The 17,658-nt window shown below is 45.3% G+C and overlaps 1 protein-coding gene across 5 annotated transcripts in view; it reads left to right on the top strand.

The window, feature by feature from the left end:
* The window catches only part of LOC115130065 (semaphorin-5B-like), a 326,138-nt gene that overhangs the window by 93,666 nt on the left and 214,814 nt on the right, over nucleotides 1–17,658 (top strand). For all 5 annotated transcript variants that reach the window (XM_065018604.1, XM_065018613.1, XM_065018596.1 and 2 more), the window contains exon 3: nucleotides 9,807–10,059. In XM_065018604.1, the coding sequence (XP_064874676.1) occupies nucleotides 9,864–10,059 (196 nt within the window). In that variant the 5' untranslated portion in view covers nucleotides 9,807–9,863. The remainder of the gene's footprint in view (nucleotides 1–9,806; nucleotides 10,060–17,658) is intronic.

Here is a 17,658-nt window from a genome sequence, read left to right as displayed (position 1 = left end):
TACAGCCAACCAAAACAGAGTTAGCTCCCAGCGACTTCGGGACCTGAGCGAAGCCATAGCCACATTGGATGAGAAGTATATTACGGATCCTTCCTCTGATCTACATAAAGAGCGCCAACTACTCCAATCTGAATTGGATGAGCTTTCTACCAGGCAAGCTGAACAGTTACTCTTGTGAGCTCGATACAGACTGTATGGACAAGGGACAAGGCCAGTAAACTCCTTGCACATCAGATCCGTAAATCTGAGGCCTCACATTTAATCCCACAAATAAAGACCCTCTGGTGCCACCACAGTTATACATAAAGAGATCAATGATCAATTCAAACAGTTTTACTCTGCGCTATACACCTCTGAATCTCCTCAAGACCCTTTGCTGATTGATTCATTCTTTAATGGTTTGAATATGCCTTCAATTCATACAGACTCCCATGACTGTTTAGAAGAAGAATTTACACTGCAACAGCAGTGTCCACAATTATTTTTTTTAATTTTTTAAATTTTTTCACCTTTATTTAACCAGGTAGGCAAGTTGAGAACAAGTTCTCATTTACAATTGCGACCTGGCCAAGATAAAGCAAAGCAGTTCGACACATACAACGACACAGAGTTACACATGGAGTAAAACAAACATACAGTCAATAATACAGTATAAACAAGTCTATATACGATGTGAGCAAATGAGGTGAGATAAGGGAGGTAAAGGCAAAAAAAGGCCATGGTGGCAAAGTAAATACAATATAGCAAGTAAAACACTGGAATGGTAGATTTGCAATGGAAGAATGTGCAAAGTAGAAATAAAAATAATGGGGTGCAAAGGAGCTAAATAAATTAATAAATGAAATACAGTAGGGAAAGAGGTAGTTGTTTGGGCTAAATTATAGGTGGGCTATGTACAGGTGCAGTAATCTGTGAGCTGCTCTGACAGTTGGTGCTTAAAGCTAGTGAGGGAGATAAGTGTTTCCAGTTTCAGAGATTTTTGTAGTTCGTTCCAGTCATTGGCAGCAGAGAACTGGAAGGAGAGGCGGCCAAATAAATAATTGGTTTTGGTTTTGGGGGTGACTAGAGAGATACACCTGCTGGGGCGTGTGCTACAGGTGGGAGATGCTATGGTGACCAGCGAGCTGAGATAAGGGGGGACTTTACCTAGCAGGGTCTTGTAGATGACATGGAGCCAGTGGGTTTGGCGACGAGTATGAAGCGAGGGCCATCCAACGAGAGCGTACAGGTCGCAATGGTGGATAGAATATGGGGCTTTGGTGACAAAATGGATTGCACTGTGATAGACTGCATCCAATTTGTTGAGTAGGGTATTGGAGGCTATTTTGTAAATGACATCGCCAAAGTCGAGGATTGGTAGGATGGTCAGTTTTACAAGGGTATGTTTGGCAGCATGAGTGAAGGATGCTTTGTTGCGAAATAGGAAGCCAATTCTAGATTTAACTTTGAATTGGAGATGTTTGATATGGGTCTGGAAGGAGAGTTTACAGTCTAACCAGACACCTAAATATTTGTAGTTGTCCACGTATTCTAAGTCAGAGCCGTCCAGAGTAGTGATGTTGGACAGGCGGGCAGGTGCAGGTAGCGATCGGTTGAAGAGCATGCATTTAGTTTTACTTCTATTTAAGAGCAATTGGAGGCCACGGAAGGAGAGTTGTATGGCATTGAAGCTTGCCTGGAGGGTTGTTAACACAGTGTCCAAAGAAGGGCCAGAAGTATACAGAATGGTGTCGTCTACGTAGAGGTGGATCAGAGACTCACCAGCAGCAAGAGCGACCTCATTGATGTATACAGAGAAGAGAGTCGGTCCAAGAATTGAACCCTGTGGCACCCCCATAGAGACTGCCAGAGGTCCGGACAGCAGACCCTCCGATTTGACACACTGAACTCTATCAGAGAAGTAGTTGGTGAACCAGGCGAGGCAATCATTTGAGAAACTAAGCCTGTCGAGTCTGCCGATGAGGATGTGGTGATTGACAGAGTCTAAAGCCTTGGCCAGATCAATGAATACGGCTGCACAGTAATGTTTCTTATCGATGGCGGTTAAGATATCATTTAGGACCTTGAGCGTGGCTGAGGTGCACCCATGACCAGCTCTGAAACCAGATTGCATAGCAGAGAAGGTATGGTGAGATTCGAAATGGTCGGTAATCTGTTTGTTGACTTGGCTTTCGAAGACCTTAGAAAGGCATGGTAGGTAGCAGTTTGGGTCAAGAGTGTCCCCCCCTTTGAAGAGGGGGATGACCGCAGCTGCTTTCCAATCTTTGGGAATCTCAGACGACACGAAAGAGAGGTTGAACAGGCTAGTAATAGGGGTGGCAACAATTTCGGCAGATCATTTTAGAAAGAAAGGGTCCAGATTGTCTAGCCCGGCTGATTTGTAGGGGTCCAGATTTTGCAGCTCTTTCAGAACATCAGCTGAACGGATTTGGGAGAAGGAGAAATGGGGAAGGCTTGGGCGAGTTGCTGTGGGGGGGTGCAGTGCTGTTGACTGGGGTAGGAGTTGCCAGATGGAAAGCATGGCCAGCCGTAGAAAAATGCTTATTGAAATTCTCAATTATGGTGGATTTATCAGTGGTGACAGTGTTTCCTATCTTCAGTGCAGTGGGCAGCTGGGAGGAGGTGTTCTTATTCTCCATGGACTTTACAGTGTCCCAGAACTTTTTTGAGTTAGTGTTGCAGGAAGCAAATTTCTGCTTGAAAAAGCTAGCCTTAGCTTTTCTAACTGCCTGTGTATAATGGTTTCTAGCTTCCCTGAACAGCTGCATATCACGGGGGCTGTTCGATGCTAATGCAGAACGCCATAGGATGTTTTTGTTTTGGTTAAGGGCAGTCAGGTCTGGGGAGAACCAAGGGCTATATCTGTTCCTGGTTCTAAATTTCTTGAATGGGGCATGCTTATTTAAGATGGTTAAGAAGGCATTTAAAAAAAATATCCAGGCATCCTCTACTGACGGGATGAGATCAATATCCTTCCAGGATACCCCTGCCAGGTCGATTAGAAAGTCCTGCTCGCTGAAGTGTTTCAGGGAGCGTTTGACAGTGATGAATGGAGGTCGTTTGACCGCTGACCCATTACGGATGCAGGCAATGAGGCAGTGATCGCTGAGATCTTGGTTGAAGACAGCAGAGGTGTATTTAGAGGGCAAGTTGGTTAGGATGATATCTATGAGGGTGCCCGTGTTTAAGGCTTTAGGGAGGTACCTGGTAGGTTCATTGATAATTTGTGTGAGATTGAGGGCATCAAGTTTAGATTGTAGGATGGCTGGGGTGTTAAGCATGTTCCAGTTTAGGTCGCCTAGCAGCACGAGCTCTGAAGATAGATGGGGGGCAATCAGTTCACATATGGTCTCCAGAGGGTGGTCTATAGCAGGCGGCAACGGTGAGAGACTTGTTTTTAGAGAGGTGGATTTTTAAAAGTAGAAGTTCAAATTGTTTGGGTACAGACCTGGATAGTAGGACAGAACTCTGCAGGCTATCTTTGCAGTAGATTGCAACACCGCCCCCTTTGGCAGTTCTATCTTGTCTGAAAATGTTGTAGTTTGGGATTAAAATGTCAGAATTTTTGGTGGTCTTCCTAAGCCAGGATTCAGACACAGCTAGAACATCCGGGTTGGCAGAGTGTGCTAAAGCAGTGAATAGAACAAACTTAGGGAGGAGGCTTCTAATGTTAACATGCATGAAACCAAGGCTATTGTGGTTACAGAAGTCGTCAAATGAGAGCGCCTGGGGAATAGGAGTGGAGCTAGGCACTGCAGGGCCTGGATTCACCTCTACATCACCAGAGGAACAGAGGAGGAGTAAAATAAGGGTACGGCTAAAAGCATTAAGAATTGGTCGTCTAGAACGTCTGGAACAGAGAGTAAAATCTCATTACTATTAAAGAAAAACAAAGACTCCCTGGAATGTGGATCCTATCACCCAATCTCGCTTTTAAACTGTGATTACAAAATCCTAGCCAAGCTCTTAGCCATCCATATGGAAGGCTCGCTACACCAAGTAATACACCAGACTGGCTTTGTGAGAAATAGGCATTTGTTTTTCAATATTATACACCTTATGAATATACTGTACTCCCCAGCGTCAGGGGACCTGGAGGTGGTGGTTTCACTTGATGGGACTACCTAACAGCTGCCCTTTATAGATTTGGCTTTGGCCCCAAATTCATTGCGTGGATAAAGATTCTTTATTTTTCTCCCATGGTTTCGGTACGGACTATCAACTTGTTCTCTGTTTTCCCTTGCACCGCAGATCCAGTCAGGGTTGTCCACTCTCCCCCTTGTTGTTTGTTTTGGCAATCGAGCCTCTCGCCACTGCACTACGCTCTAATGATGCCATTCAAGGAATAATCAGGAAGGGCTTAGAGCAGAAAGTCTCTCTATATGCTGACGACCTCCTTTTGTTCATCTCCAAACCTGATACCTTAATGCCACGTGCCTTATCTGTTCCTAAAAGGTTTGGATCAATCTCAGGGTACAAGCTGAATCTAGGCAAGAGTGAGCTTTTTCCTGTAAATAAGGCTGCTTTAAAGTGCTATTTTACAAGTTTTCAGTTTAGGATTGTCCGGGATCAGTTCACCTATTTGGTGAAGTGACAAGGAAATATTCACAATTGTTTCAGGAAAACATTGTTGCTCTAGCAGACAGTTTGAAACAATATTTTACTTTTTGGAATTCACTACCTCTTTCTCTTATTGGAAGGATTGATGTAATTAAAATGAATATGTTGCCCAAATTTGTATATTTATTTCAATGTTTACCCATTTTTATTCCAACATCTTTTTTTAATTCACTGGATCAAACATTCATTAATTTTATTTGGGATGGCAAGGTACCACGGATTGGTAGAAAACATTTACAGAAGCCTAAGGCATTGGGTGGTTTAGCTCTACCAAATTTTCATTTACTATTGGGCTGCAAATTTCAGAGCCCTTCTGTACTGGCTGCAGACTGATCCTACTGGCCCTAGACCACTCTGGGTCCAGATGGAGTCTGAATCGTGTAAACCTGCTGCACTTTCGTCTGTGTTGTGCTCGTCTCTCCCAGTGTCCCTAGGCAAAAGGTGTGTCAACCCAATTGTAAAGCAGTCTCTTAAAATTTGGAATCAGTTCCGTTTAGCCTTTAGCCTCCGAGGCTTTTCTCTATCAGGCCCAATCAATCAGAACATTTTATTTCCGCCATCTTAGGTGATGAGGCTTTTGCCATCTGGCACTCACTAGGCTTCTCCTCACTTGCCCAATTATTCTTTGATGATCCATTTGCCACTTTTGCTCAGCTACAGGAAAAGTTCAACCTCCCCGATTCCCACTTTTTCCGCTATCTCCAGACTAGGAACTTTGTCAGAGCTACCACACCTGGATTTCCCCATAGGCCTGCGAATACAGCTATAGAGAGCATCTTTGAGCTGAACAAGCTTCCTAGGGGTGCAATTTCAGATGTATATGCAATCATTAATGACTTACAGAACCCTTCTTTGGTGCCTTTAAAGACTCGGTGGGAAAAGGATTTGGGGAACTTGGGGAAGACGCCTGGGAATCTGTGCTGCACAGGGTGCACTCGTCCTCTTTTAGCACTAGACACAGCCTCATTCAATTCAAGGTGGTTCACCGTATCCACTGGTCGGGGGCCAAACTTGGAAGAATATTCTCTGATTTTGATCCTACCTGTGTCCGATGTTAAACAGAACCAGCCACACTGTTGCATATGTTTTGGGGCTGTCATAAACTGTAAGGTTTCTGGGAATTAATATTTAAATGTTTCTCTGATATATATGACACAGTTATAGATCCGTCTCCCCTTACAGCCCTTTTTGGAGTACTGCCCATGGGTACCCCCCTATCAAGAATCCAGTCGGACACTGTTGCTTGTACAACTCTTTTAGCTAGACGGCTAATACTACAGAACTGGAAGTTGGCAGCTCCCCCATCTTATAAATATTGGGTGAGAGATGTGCTCTCTGAAACTAGACATTTTTTAATTCAATTCACGTGGGAACCCCAAACTGTTTAATGAGGCTTGGGCTCCATTCCGGTCTTACTTTAAACAGTCCATCTCTGATGGCATTCATATTAAAACAAAGATAAGTCTGTGTTTGACTCCCCTGTGACTTAAGGGTTGGATGAGCATTTATTTGTGTTTTTTTTGGGGGGGGGCATTAAGGTTGATGGTGTGCTTATTGATTGTGACCTGCGGGTGCCTTGCTTATCTTGCCCGGTCAGAGACTAAAATGCGAGCTTGTTTTGCCCTGTTTTTTTGTGTTTTTTTCACGCTTACATAAAACTATTATATATATATTTTTTAAAGCATTGTAAACTTTCTTTTTGGTCCAGTGGATGGTCGGTCTGTGGCCATGACTGTCTGTGAGTGTTTGCATTTCTCCACCTATCCCTTGTCTGTTTACAGGAACAATGGTGAGGTTTCTGCTCTGTCCCTGTACTACCTATGGCCCTTTAACCTTTGTAGCCTTCTGCCCGTTGTGTTTAACTTGTCTAAAGTACGGTATCTTTAAAGCACATTTTTAAAAACATTTGATTTGTATTTTCTTCTAGTTGAGTATATTATTTAGGGGTGGCAGCGTAGCCTAGTGGTTAGAGTGGAGGGACGGCAGGTAGTCTAGTGGTTAGATTGTAGGGACGGCAGGTAGCCTAGTGGTTAGAGTGGAGGGACGGCAGGTAGTCTAGTGGTTAGAGTGGAGGGACGGCAGGTAGCCTAGTGGTTAGAGTGGAGGGACGGCAGGTAGTCTAGTGGTTAGAGTGTAGGGACGGCAGGTAGCCTAGTGGTTAGAGTGGAGGGACGGCAGGTAGTCTAGTGGTTAGAGTGTAGGGACGGCAGGTAGCCTAGTGGTTAGAGTGGAGGGACGGCAGGTAGTCTAGTGGTTAGAGTGGAGGGACGGCAGGTAGTCTAGTGGTTAGAGTGTTGGACTGGTAACCGAAAGGTTGCAAGTTTAAATCACCAAGCTGACAATGTACATAACTGTCATTCTGGGCAGTTAACCCACTGTTCCTAGGCTGTCATTGAAAAAAAGAATTTGTTCTTAACTGACTTGCCTAGTTAAATAAAGATTTAAAAAATGTATGTTGGCTTGTGTGTAAAACTGAATAACCAGAGTTTTCAAAAGAGATGCAGTGCCTTGAAATCTTTTACATACTTCTAGCGTTTGCTTTAGCCTGCCTGGAGTGCCAAGATGGGCGGGGTTTTCCATTTTCTGACTATTCTATTGGATTCATTGCTATAGGTAAGCTCAATCAAGCCCAACTGAAGTTTTTGAAATGATTTCAAATCGTACTTGAACCCAGGTCTGTGCCATAATACCAAGGCTGCTTCAGCACTGTGAGAGGTGAGATGACTATCAGCTATTCATGTGTGTCATCTGCTCAAAACAATTTTTACAAAAAACAGTCTCTGTAGAGAGTAGCTGTGGAGTGCATTTTTCTTGTGTTAAGTACATTTCTTTGAGCCATAGATTTTAAGCACACAGGGTTTTGGTACGTTGCACCCCATTGAACAATCCACCATCCTCTTATTCAATTTTCCAACATTAATCAGCCGTTAAATTAACTTCTGAGGTTTAATTGCGTACTTTGAATGATTATGGTGAGGTCAGGGGTACATCACAGACTTGGCTGCTCGTAGTCTCTCTCTCTCTCTCTCTCTCTCTCTCTCTCTCTCTCTCTCTCTCTCTCTCTCTCTCTCTCTCTCTCACTCTCTCACACTCTCTCTCTCTCTCTCTCTCTCTCTCTCTCTCATATTTACTACGCTTTATTCAGACAGTTGTGAAATCAGAGGGGAGCTAAACAAGTGGGAGACTCAGGGTGGACAAGGGAGAGAAACAGGGGCACAAGGGAGAGAAACAGGGGCACAAGGGAGAGAAACAGGGGCACAAGGGAGAGAAACAGGGGCACAAGTGAGAGAAACAGGGGCACAAGGGAGAGAAACAGGGGCACAAGGGAGAGAAACCGGTTGGACAAGGGAGAGAAACAGGCGCACAAGTGAGAGAAACAGGGGCACAAGGGAGAGAAACAGGGGCACAAGTGAGAGAAACAGGGGCACAAGGGAGAGAAACAGGGGCACAAGGGAGAGAAACCGGTTGGACAAGGGAGAGAAACCGGGGCACAAGGGAGAGAAACAGGCGCACAAGGGAGAGAAACAGGAGCACAAGGGAGAGAAACAGGGGCACAAGTGAGAGAAACAGGGGCACAAGGGAGAGAAACAGGGGCACAAGGGAGAGAAACAGGGGCACAAGTGAGAGAAACAGGGGCACAAGGGAGAGAAACAGGCGCACAAGGGAGAGAAACAGGGGCACAAGGGAGAGAAACAGGGGCACAAGGGAGAGAAACCGGTTGGACAAGGGAGAGAAACAGGGGCACAAGGGAGAGAAACAGGCGCACAAGGGAGAGAAACCGGTTGGACAAGGGAGAGAAACAGGGGCACAAGGGAGAGAAACAGGGGCACAAGGGAGAGAAACAGGGGCACAAGGGAGAGAAACAGGGGCACAAGTGAGAGAAACAGGGGCACAAGGGAGAGAAACAGGGGCACAAGGGAGAGAAACCGGTTGGACAAGGGAGAGAAACAGGCGCACAAGTGAGAGAAACAGGGGCACAAGGGAGAGAAACAGGGGCACAAGTGAGAGAAACAGGGGCACAAGGGAGAGAAACAGGGGCACAAGGGAGAGAAACCGGTTGGACAAGGGAGAGAAACCGGGGCACAAGGGAGAGAAACAGGCGCACAAGGGAGAGAAACAGGAGCACAAGGGAGAGAAACAGGGGCACAAGTGAGAGAAACAGGGGCACAAGGGAGAGAAACAGGGGCACAAGGGAGAGAAACAGGGGCACAAGTGAGAGAAACAGGGGCACAAGGGAGAGAAACCGGGGCACAAGGGAGAGAAACAGGCGCACAAGGGAGAGAAACAGGGGCACAAGTGAGAGAAACAGGGGCACAAGGGAGAGAAACCGGGGCACAAGGGAGAGAAACAGGGGCACAAGGGAGAGAAACAGGGGCACAAGGGAGAGAAACAGGGGCACAAGGGAGAGAAACCGGTTGGACAAGGGAGAGAAACAGGGGCACAAGGGAGAGAAACAGGCGCACAAGGGAGAGAAACCGGTTGGACAAGGGAGAGAAACAGGGGCACAAGGGAGAGAAACAGGGGCACAAGGGAGAGAAACCGGTTGGACAAGGGAGAGAAACAGGGGCACAAGGGGGCAGAGAAACAGGGGCACAAGTGAGAGAAACAGGGGCACAGGGGGGGCACAAGGGAGAGAAACAGGGGCACAAGGGAGAGAAACAGGGGCACAAGGGAGAGAAACCGGTTGGACAAGGGAGAGAAACCGGGGCACAAGGGAGAGAAACAGGGCACAAGGGAGAGAAACAGGGGCACAAGGGAGAGAAACAGGGGCACAAGGGAGAGAAACAGGGGCACAAGGGAGAGAAACAGGGGCACAAGTGAGAGAAACAGGGGCACAAGGGAGAGAAACAGGGGCACAAGGGAGAGAAACAGGGGCACAAGGGAGAGAAACCGGTTGGACAAGGGAGAGAAACCGGCGCACAAGGGAGAGAAACAGGCGCACAAGGGAGAGAAACAGGCGCACAAGGGAGAGAAACAGGCGCACAAGGGAGAGAAACAGGGGCACAAGGGAGAGAAACAGGGGCACAAGGGAGTGAAACAGGGGGACAAGGGGATCAAACCCCAGTCTCCAGGTTGTATATATATGTCAAGAACCATAAATATTACCACACAACCACAGGCTCTGCATGACATGTCTCCTCTTTTTTCTAACTTCCTCTCTTTCTTCCCTTTTTCTTTTCTCACAGTTGTATTCCAGAGGCCCACCTTGGCAGCTAGAGGAGAGGCTCCGCCCCATCACCGTGATGGCAGCGTTGCCGCGGTACGCCACCCCCATGTCTGTGCCTGGCATGTTGCTCCTCCCCCTGCTACTGCTGCCCCTCCCCATCGCGCTGTCCCAGAAACCCCTGCTCCTCTCCCCGCCCGACCCCACGCCCGCCTCCCTGTACCTTTCCCGGCCGGAGTGCACCCTGAGAGAGCACCCTGTGGTCACCTTCCAAGGTAAGTCGTACTGGACACAATACTCATTACAGGACAGGCATTTCTGGACATCCACACTGAAGGTCTCTTCTCTCACTACTGAATACAAACGGGAATATTTAAGCAATAAGGCCCGAGGGGGTGTGGTATTTGGCCAATATACCATGGCTAAAGACTGTTCTTATGCACAATGCTATGAGGAGTGCCTGCATACTTCCCTTAGCCGTGGTATATTGGTCATATACCACAAACCCCCAAGGTGCCTTATTGATATTATAAACTGGTTACAAACGTAATTAGAGCAGTAAAAATAAATGTTTTGTCATACCCTCATACCCGTTGTATACATTCCAATATACCACGACTGTCAGCCAATCAGCATTCAGGGCTCGAACCACCCAGTACTTAGACCACTTTTGTTTACTACTAGTCTTTGACATCTGTCACAGATCCTCCATGGCTTCTATAACCATAAGGACTTGGGATGATATCACCTTTACATTCCAAGTGTTTTAAATGTCTGAGGGGGTGTTGGCCAAATGTGTTAGAAATGATTATTAGAATTATATTCTAGATAATGGTTTCTCTAGGCTCTTCTTCTTGAACAAAAGTTTGGTTGAAATTGTGTGACCTAAGAATTTTTTGCCAAAGGGAAGAGTGTGAAACTGTACACCCATTATGATTCAATTATTGCAGACTCCAAGCCTAACAGGTTAGAGTGAGGAGCACCCCATTGTACAGACAGGTTTTAAATCTCTCATATGACACTATACAGAGAGACAGAGAGATGCTTTATGTTGATGCCAGCCCCATTTGACAGAAACATCAGTCTTACTGGGAGATAAACACTTTTCATTTCCATCTGTCTGTCTGCCAGCTTCAATAATTCCAAACGTTGCATGGTTCACACACACACATGCACGTACACACAAATCTGAACAGAGAGAACGTGGCGGCGTACAGTGATACCCTCCTATCTGCTCTGTTTATCTATGCAGTGGGGCATGAAACAAGGTGTTCTCCATAGTGAGAAATGTAAAAGATCATTTTGTTTAGACCAGAGAGAGAGAGAGAGAGAGAGAGAGAGAGGAAGAGAGAGAGAGAGAGAAAGACAGAGAGAGAGAGAGAGGAGAGAGAGAGAGAGAGAGAGAGAGAGAGAGAGAGAGAGAGAGAGAGAGAGAGAGAAGAGAGAGCGAGAGAGAGCGAGAGAGAGAGAGAGAGAGAGAGAGAGAGAAGAGAGAGAGAGAGAGAGAGAGAGAGAGAGGTCATAGATATACTGGACATGCAGAGTGAAGGAGGGAGGATGAACACTGAAATTGCTGTATTTATTTCAGGACATGCAAGTGTTTTTGTTAGCCTTTCCAAGGGCCTTGGCTAGATAGATTGGTGAAGAAATTCTGCTCTGGTTTGGGGAAATAAAGAAAGAAAATAAAGTGAAGTGATAGCTAGAGGGTTTCCTTATTATCGGAGATATGCCCAAACCTCTTAAAGCAATGGGTAATATGAACATTTCCTGGGGCCCCGCCTGCTTTTTATTGCAGGGCACCATTCTGATGGTGTTTCTTTAGGGGCCAGATTAACAATGTTATCATGAGGTCCTCCAGGGTCCAGGAAGAGGGCTGGAAGTCAAGGAGGATGCTTTTTTTCATTACAAAAAAAACAAAGCCTATACGATTCAGTTATTGATTTGAAATGACAAAATGTTCCATTTACATCAAATTTGAAAAGTAGAAAAACAACAGAGGATATAGTTGAAACTATTAAATATCAACATTTCAGCACAAGGCCATTCTCAAGACTTTCTCAATATCTGTGATGTTAAAACACTGGGCAAAAACTGATTGAATCAATGCTATTTCCACAAAATAAAAAATAAACCATGTGATGACGTTGAATCAATGTGAAAAACGGATTGGATTTCTTGTCATCAACGTAAAGGAATTTTTATAATTTTTTAAGCACATTTGACCTAAATCCAATTTCATGGTGAAATGTTTTGTTGAGTTAATGGTGGATTCACTTTAGTTGACAACACAACCAATTGTAAATAAAAAAACTAACTAATGTTTGTGCCCAATGGGAAGATGGCTGGATCAAAAATATCCTTCATCATTTCACTCAGTATCATTCATACAAAGCTACACTATACAGTTGAAGTTGGAAGTTTACATACACTTAGGTTGGAGTCATTAAAACTTGTTTTTCAACCACTCCACAAATTTCTTGTTAACAAACTATAGTTTTGGCAAGTCGGTTAAGACATATACTTTGTGCATGACACAAGTCATTGTTCCAACAATTGTTTACAGACAGATTATTTCACTTATATTTCACTGTTTCACAATTCCAGTGGGTCAGAAGTTTACATACACTAAGTTGACTGTGCCTTTCAACAGCTTGGAAAATTCCAGAAAATTATGTCATGGCTTTAGAAGCTTCTGATAGGCTAATTGACATAATTTGAGTCAATTGGAGGTGTACCTGTGGATGTATTTCAAGGCCTACCTTCAAACTCAGTGCCTCTTTGCTTGACATGGGAAAATCAAAATAAATCAGCCAAGACCTCTGAAAAAAAATTGTAGACTTCCACAAGTCTGGTTCATCCTTTTGAGCAATTCCCAAATGCCTGAAGGTACCACGTACAAACAATAGTATACAAGTATAAACACCATGGGACCATGCAGCCATCATACCGCTCAGGAAGGAGACGCGTTCTGTCTCCTAGAAATGAACTTACTTTGGTGTGAAAAGTGAAAATCATTCCCAGAACAACAGCAAAGGACCTTGTGAAGATGCTGGAGGAAACATTTGCAAAATGATCTATATCCACAGTAAAACGAGTCCTATGTCGACACAACCTGAAAGGCCACGCAGCAAGGAAGAAGCCACTGCTCCAAAACTGCCATATAAAGACAGACTACAGTTTGCAACTGCACATGGGGAGGAAGATTGTACTTTTTGGAGAAATGTCCTCTGGTCTGATGAAACAAAAATAGAACTGTTTGGCCATAATGACCATCGTTATGTTTGGAGGAAAAAGGGGAGGCTTGCAAGCCGAAGATCAAGAAGCAAGCCGCAGCATCATGTTGTGGTGGTGCTTTTCTGCAGGAGGGACTGGTGCTCTTCGCAAAATAGATGGCATCATGAGGTAGGAAAATTATGTGGATTTATTAAAAGCAACATCTCAAGACATCCGTCAGGAAGTTCAAGCTTGGTCGCAAATGGGTCTTCCAAATGGACAATGACCCCAAGCATACTTCCAAAGTTGTGGCAAAATGTCTTAAGGACAACAAAGTTAAGGTATTGGAGTGGCGATCACAAAGCCCTGATCTCCATCCTATAGAAAATTTGTGGGCAGAACTGAAAAAGCGTGTGCGAGAAAGGAGACCTACAAACCTGACTCAGTTACACCAGCTCTGTCAGGAGGAATGGGCCAAAATTCACCCAATTTATTGTGGGAAGCTTGTGGAAGGCTACCTGAAAAATTTGACCCAAGTTAAACAATTTAAAGGCAATGCTACCAAATACTAATTGAGTGTATGTAAACTTCTGACCCACTGGGAATGTGATGAAAGAAATAAAAGCTGTAATGAATCATTCTCTCTACTATTATTCTGACATTTCACATTCTTAAAATAAAGTGGTGATCCTACCTAACCTAAAACAGGGAATTTTTACTAGGATTAAATGTCAGGAATTGTGAAAAACTGAGTTTAAATGTATTTGGCCAACAATTGTAAGTTTACGATTGGCTCATTCATCCCCCTCCTCTCCCCTGTAACTATTCCCTAGGTCGTTTCTGTAAATGAGAACGTGTTCTCAGTCAACTTAGTCAACCTGGTAAAATAGCAGATTTAAATAAAAAAATAAAAAAATAAAAAGTGGACTCCCCTTCAAATGAGTGCATTTGTCTATTTCAGCCACACCTTTTGCTGACAGTTGTATAAAAAACAGCCATGAAATCTTCATAGAAAAACATTGGCAGCAGAATGGCCTTACTGATGAGCTCAGTGGCTTTCAACGTGGCACTGTCATAGGATGCTACCTTTCCAACAAGTCAGTTCATCAAATTTCTCCCCTCAAATTTCTCCCCTTCTAGAGCTGCCCCGGTCAACTGCATAAACATTGTCTGTCCTCAGCTGCAACACTCCCTATGGAGTTCCAAACTGCCTCTGGAAGCAACATCATCACAAGAACTGTTCGTCGGGAGCTTCATGAAATGGGTTTTCATGGCTGTGCAGCTGATAACACAAGCCTAAGATCCCCATGCGCAATGCCAAGGGTCGGCTGGAGTGGTGTAAAGCTGTGAAAACGCGTTCTCTGGAGTGATGAATCACACTTCACCATCTGGCAGTCCGACGGACGAATCTGGGTTTGGTGGATGCCAGGAGAACGCTACCTTCCTTAATGCCAAATGTCAACTGTAAAGTTTGGTGGAGCAGGAATAATGTTCTGGGGCTGTTTTTCATGGTTCGGGCTTGGCCCCTTACTTCCAGTGAAGAGAAATGCTAAAGCTACAGCAAACAATGACATTCTAGACTGTTCTGTGCTTCCAACTTTGGGGCAACAGTTTGGAGAAGGCCGTTTTCTGTTTCAGCATGACAACACCCCAGTGCACAAAGCGAGATCCATACAGATATGGTTTGTCAAGATCGTTGTGGAAGATCCTCACTGGCCTGCAAAGACCCCTGGCCTCAACCCCATCAAACACCTTTGGGATGAATTGGAACGCCGACTGCAAGCCAGGCCTAATCACCCAACATCAGTGCCCGACCTCACTAATGCTCTTGTGGCTGAATGGAAGCAAGTCTCCGCAGCAATGTTCCAACATCTAGTGGAAAGCCTTCTCAGAAGAGTAGAGGCTGTTATGGCAGAACAGGGGGGACCAACTCTATATAAATGCCCATGATTTTGGAATGAGATGTTTGACAAGCAGGTGTCCACATACATTTGGTCATGTAGTGTACCTTCAGACTGTGCTTACAGCTACACTACCAGATAATCCTTAGACTGCTGTCAGTGCTGCATACTGCACATCAAAGGCATACAGTACCCACTTTAGAATGGCTCTATGAAGAGCAGACGGTCCATTTGCTTAGTATAGCTGGCATTATAACACTTTATGTGGAGGCAGCAGCTATAGAAACCCCAGAACAATGAAGGTGTCAGCCTGAACCTGAGATTAGTCCCAGTGATTGATGAGTGTTTTATCGTAGAGTGGTGGAACGGTCACTGAGTCACCTGGTGGAGGGCCGTGGTGGGGCTTACTGCAGGGCCCTTTTCATCTGACAGGGGTGGTGTGTGTGTGGAGGGGGTGGTTAGTGTTAGTGGTGTGTGTGTGTGTGTGTGTGTGTGTGTGTGTGTGTGTGTGTGTGTGTGTGTGTGTGTGTGTGTGTGTGTGTGTGTGTGGAGGGGGGTTGTTAGTGTTAGTGGTGTGTGTGGAGGGGGTGTTAGGCTTAGTGGTGTGTGTGTGTGTGTGTGTGTGTGTGTGTGTGTGTGTGTGTGTGTGTGTGTGTGTGTGTGTGTGTGTGTGTGTGTGTGTGTGTGTGTGTTGTGTGGGGGTTGTTAGGTTAGTGGTGTGTGTGTGTGTGTGTGTGTGTGTGTGTGTGTGTGTGTGTGTGTGTGTGTGTGTGTGTGTGTGTGTGTGTGTGTGTGTGTGTGTGTGTGTGTGAGAGATCAGGGAGAAGAGTTTAGGATCAGTGTGCTCCTTCCTGGCTTCTCTAGCCGCTGAAGCACTTCACTGGATCATTTAGGGGCCCTATCCCCATTTAGGGGCTCTATCCCCATTTAGGGTTCCTATGCCATCCTCCCTTTCGGGTCTTAAGATGTTCTGGTGGAAGTGGTGGTGGGATCACCACTATACCTTCATAGGAGGCCCCTCTGCTTTGAAAAGGCTTAAACGGACCTTGTGGTAGTGAGGCCCCTCCCACTGGGCATTGATGTAATTTCTACGTCTATTTTTGATTTACATTTGGTTGAGATGTCAACTATTGTTTATTCAATGTGAAATCAACAACACATTTCACCATTTTATTTCATTTAGGTTAAAAGCTGGGGGGGGGGGAATAAAAGACCATTCAATCAGTTTTCCATGTTGATTCAACATCATCAGATTTAATTTTTGTTGTTGAAATGACGTGTAAACAACGTTGATGCAACCAGTTTTTGCCCAGTGGGATGACTGTATAGAGGAAAGGTTACAGTCACTGTGCAGTAATATGCTGTTGGAGGACTGGACATGTCACTGAGTTGTTGTTGGCCAAAGTGATGGTGATCATTATCACAGCCCAGGTGTGGGAGAGAGAAACTGTATAAGGCTCTGTGACTGGGTCATTATCACCTCTGTCCCAGTGGCCAGTATCACATCTCCTATCGTAATCTATCCATCGAAACAGGCCTGTAGGAGGGATAATCTAGCCTAGTAGAGCAGTGCCAGAGTATCAGTCCAGAATCACCTCCTCTCACATTCCTTCCAGAGATCAGAGGAGAAATATTGCCTTGAGAGGCACGCAACCTCCATTCCTCCATCCATGTGGGCTGATCTCTCCTCTGAGCCTCCTGCTGATAGACTAGCTTGGTCTCAGATCAGCTTGTGATGCCTTGCCAACTCCTATGGCCATTGTCATGCCGCGCTCATAGGAGTTGGCTACACAGCACAAACAGATTTGGGACCAGGCTAGCCCTGACCATCGTTAGGTTGTGTCTGAAATGAGACCCCACTCCCTAGTGTCTGGTCAACAACTGGGCACTGCATAGGGAATAGAGAGCCATTTCAGACATAGACCTAGTATGTCTGAACATGCACTACACTGTGGTCAGACTCAGGCTTGATTCACTACATCGTGGTCAGACTCAGGCTTGATTACCTACACAGTGGTCAGACTCAGGGTTGATTCACTACACCATGGTCAAACTCAGGATGATTCACTACACCATGCAGACTCAGGCTTGATTCACTACACCGTGGTCAGACTCAGGCTTGATTCACTACACCATGGTCAGACTCAGGATGATTCACTACACCATGGTCAGACTCAGGATTGATTCACTACACCATGGTCAGACTCAGGATGATTCACTACACCATGGTCAGACTCAGGATTGATTCACTACACCATGGTCAGACTCAGGATGATTCACTACACCATGGTCAGTCTCAGGATTGATTCACTACACCATGGTCAGACTCAGGGTTGATTCACTACACCATGGTCAGACTCAGGATTGATTCACTACACCATGGTCAGACTCAGGGTTGATTCACTACACCATGGTCAGACTCAGGGTTGATTCACTACACCATGGTCAAACTCAGGATGATTCACTACACCATGGCCAGACTCAGGATTGATTCACTACACCATGGTCAGACTCAGGTTTGATTCAATACACCATGGTCAGACTCAGGATTGATTCACTACACCATGGTCAGACTCAGGAGTGATTCACTACACCATGGTCAGACTCAGGGTTGATTCACTACACCATGGTCAGACTCAGGTTTGATTCACTACACCATGGTCAGACTCAGAGTTGATTCACTACACCATGGTCAGACTCAGGATGATTTGAGACTTCAGGATTGATTCACTACACCATGGTCAGACTCAGGAGTGATTC

Source organism: Oncorhynchus nerka, linkage group LG1 (assembly GCF_034236695.1).
Source record: "Oncorhynchus nerka isolate Pitt River linkage group LG1, Oner_Uvic_2.0, whole genome shotgun sequence".
NCBI lineage: Eukaryota > Metazoa > Chordata > Actinopteri > Salmoniformes > Salmonidae > Oncorhynchus > Oncorhynchus nerka.
Note: the sequence above shows the minus strand (reverse complement) of the source record. Positions and strands in the feature narration are given on the sequence as shown.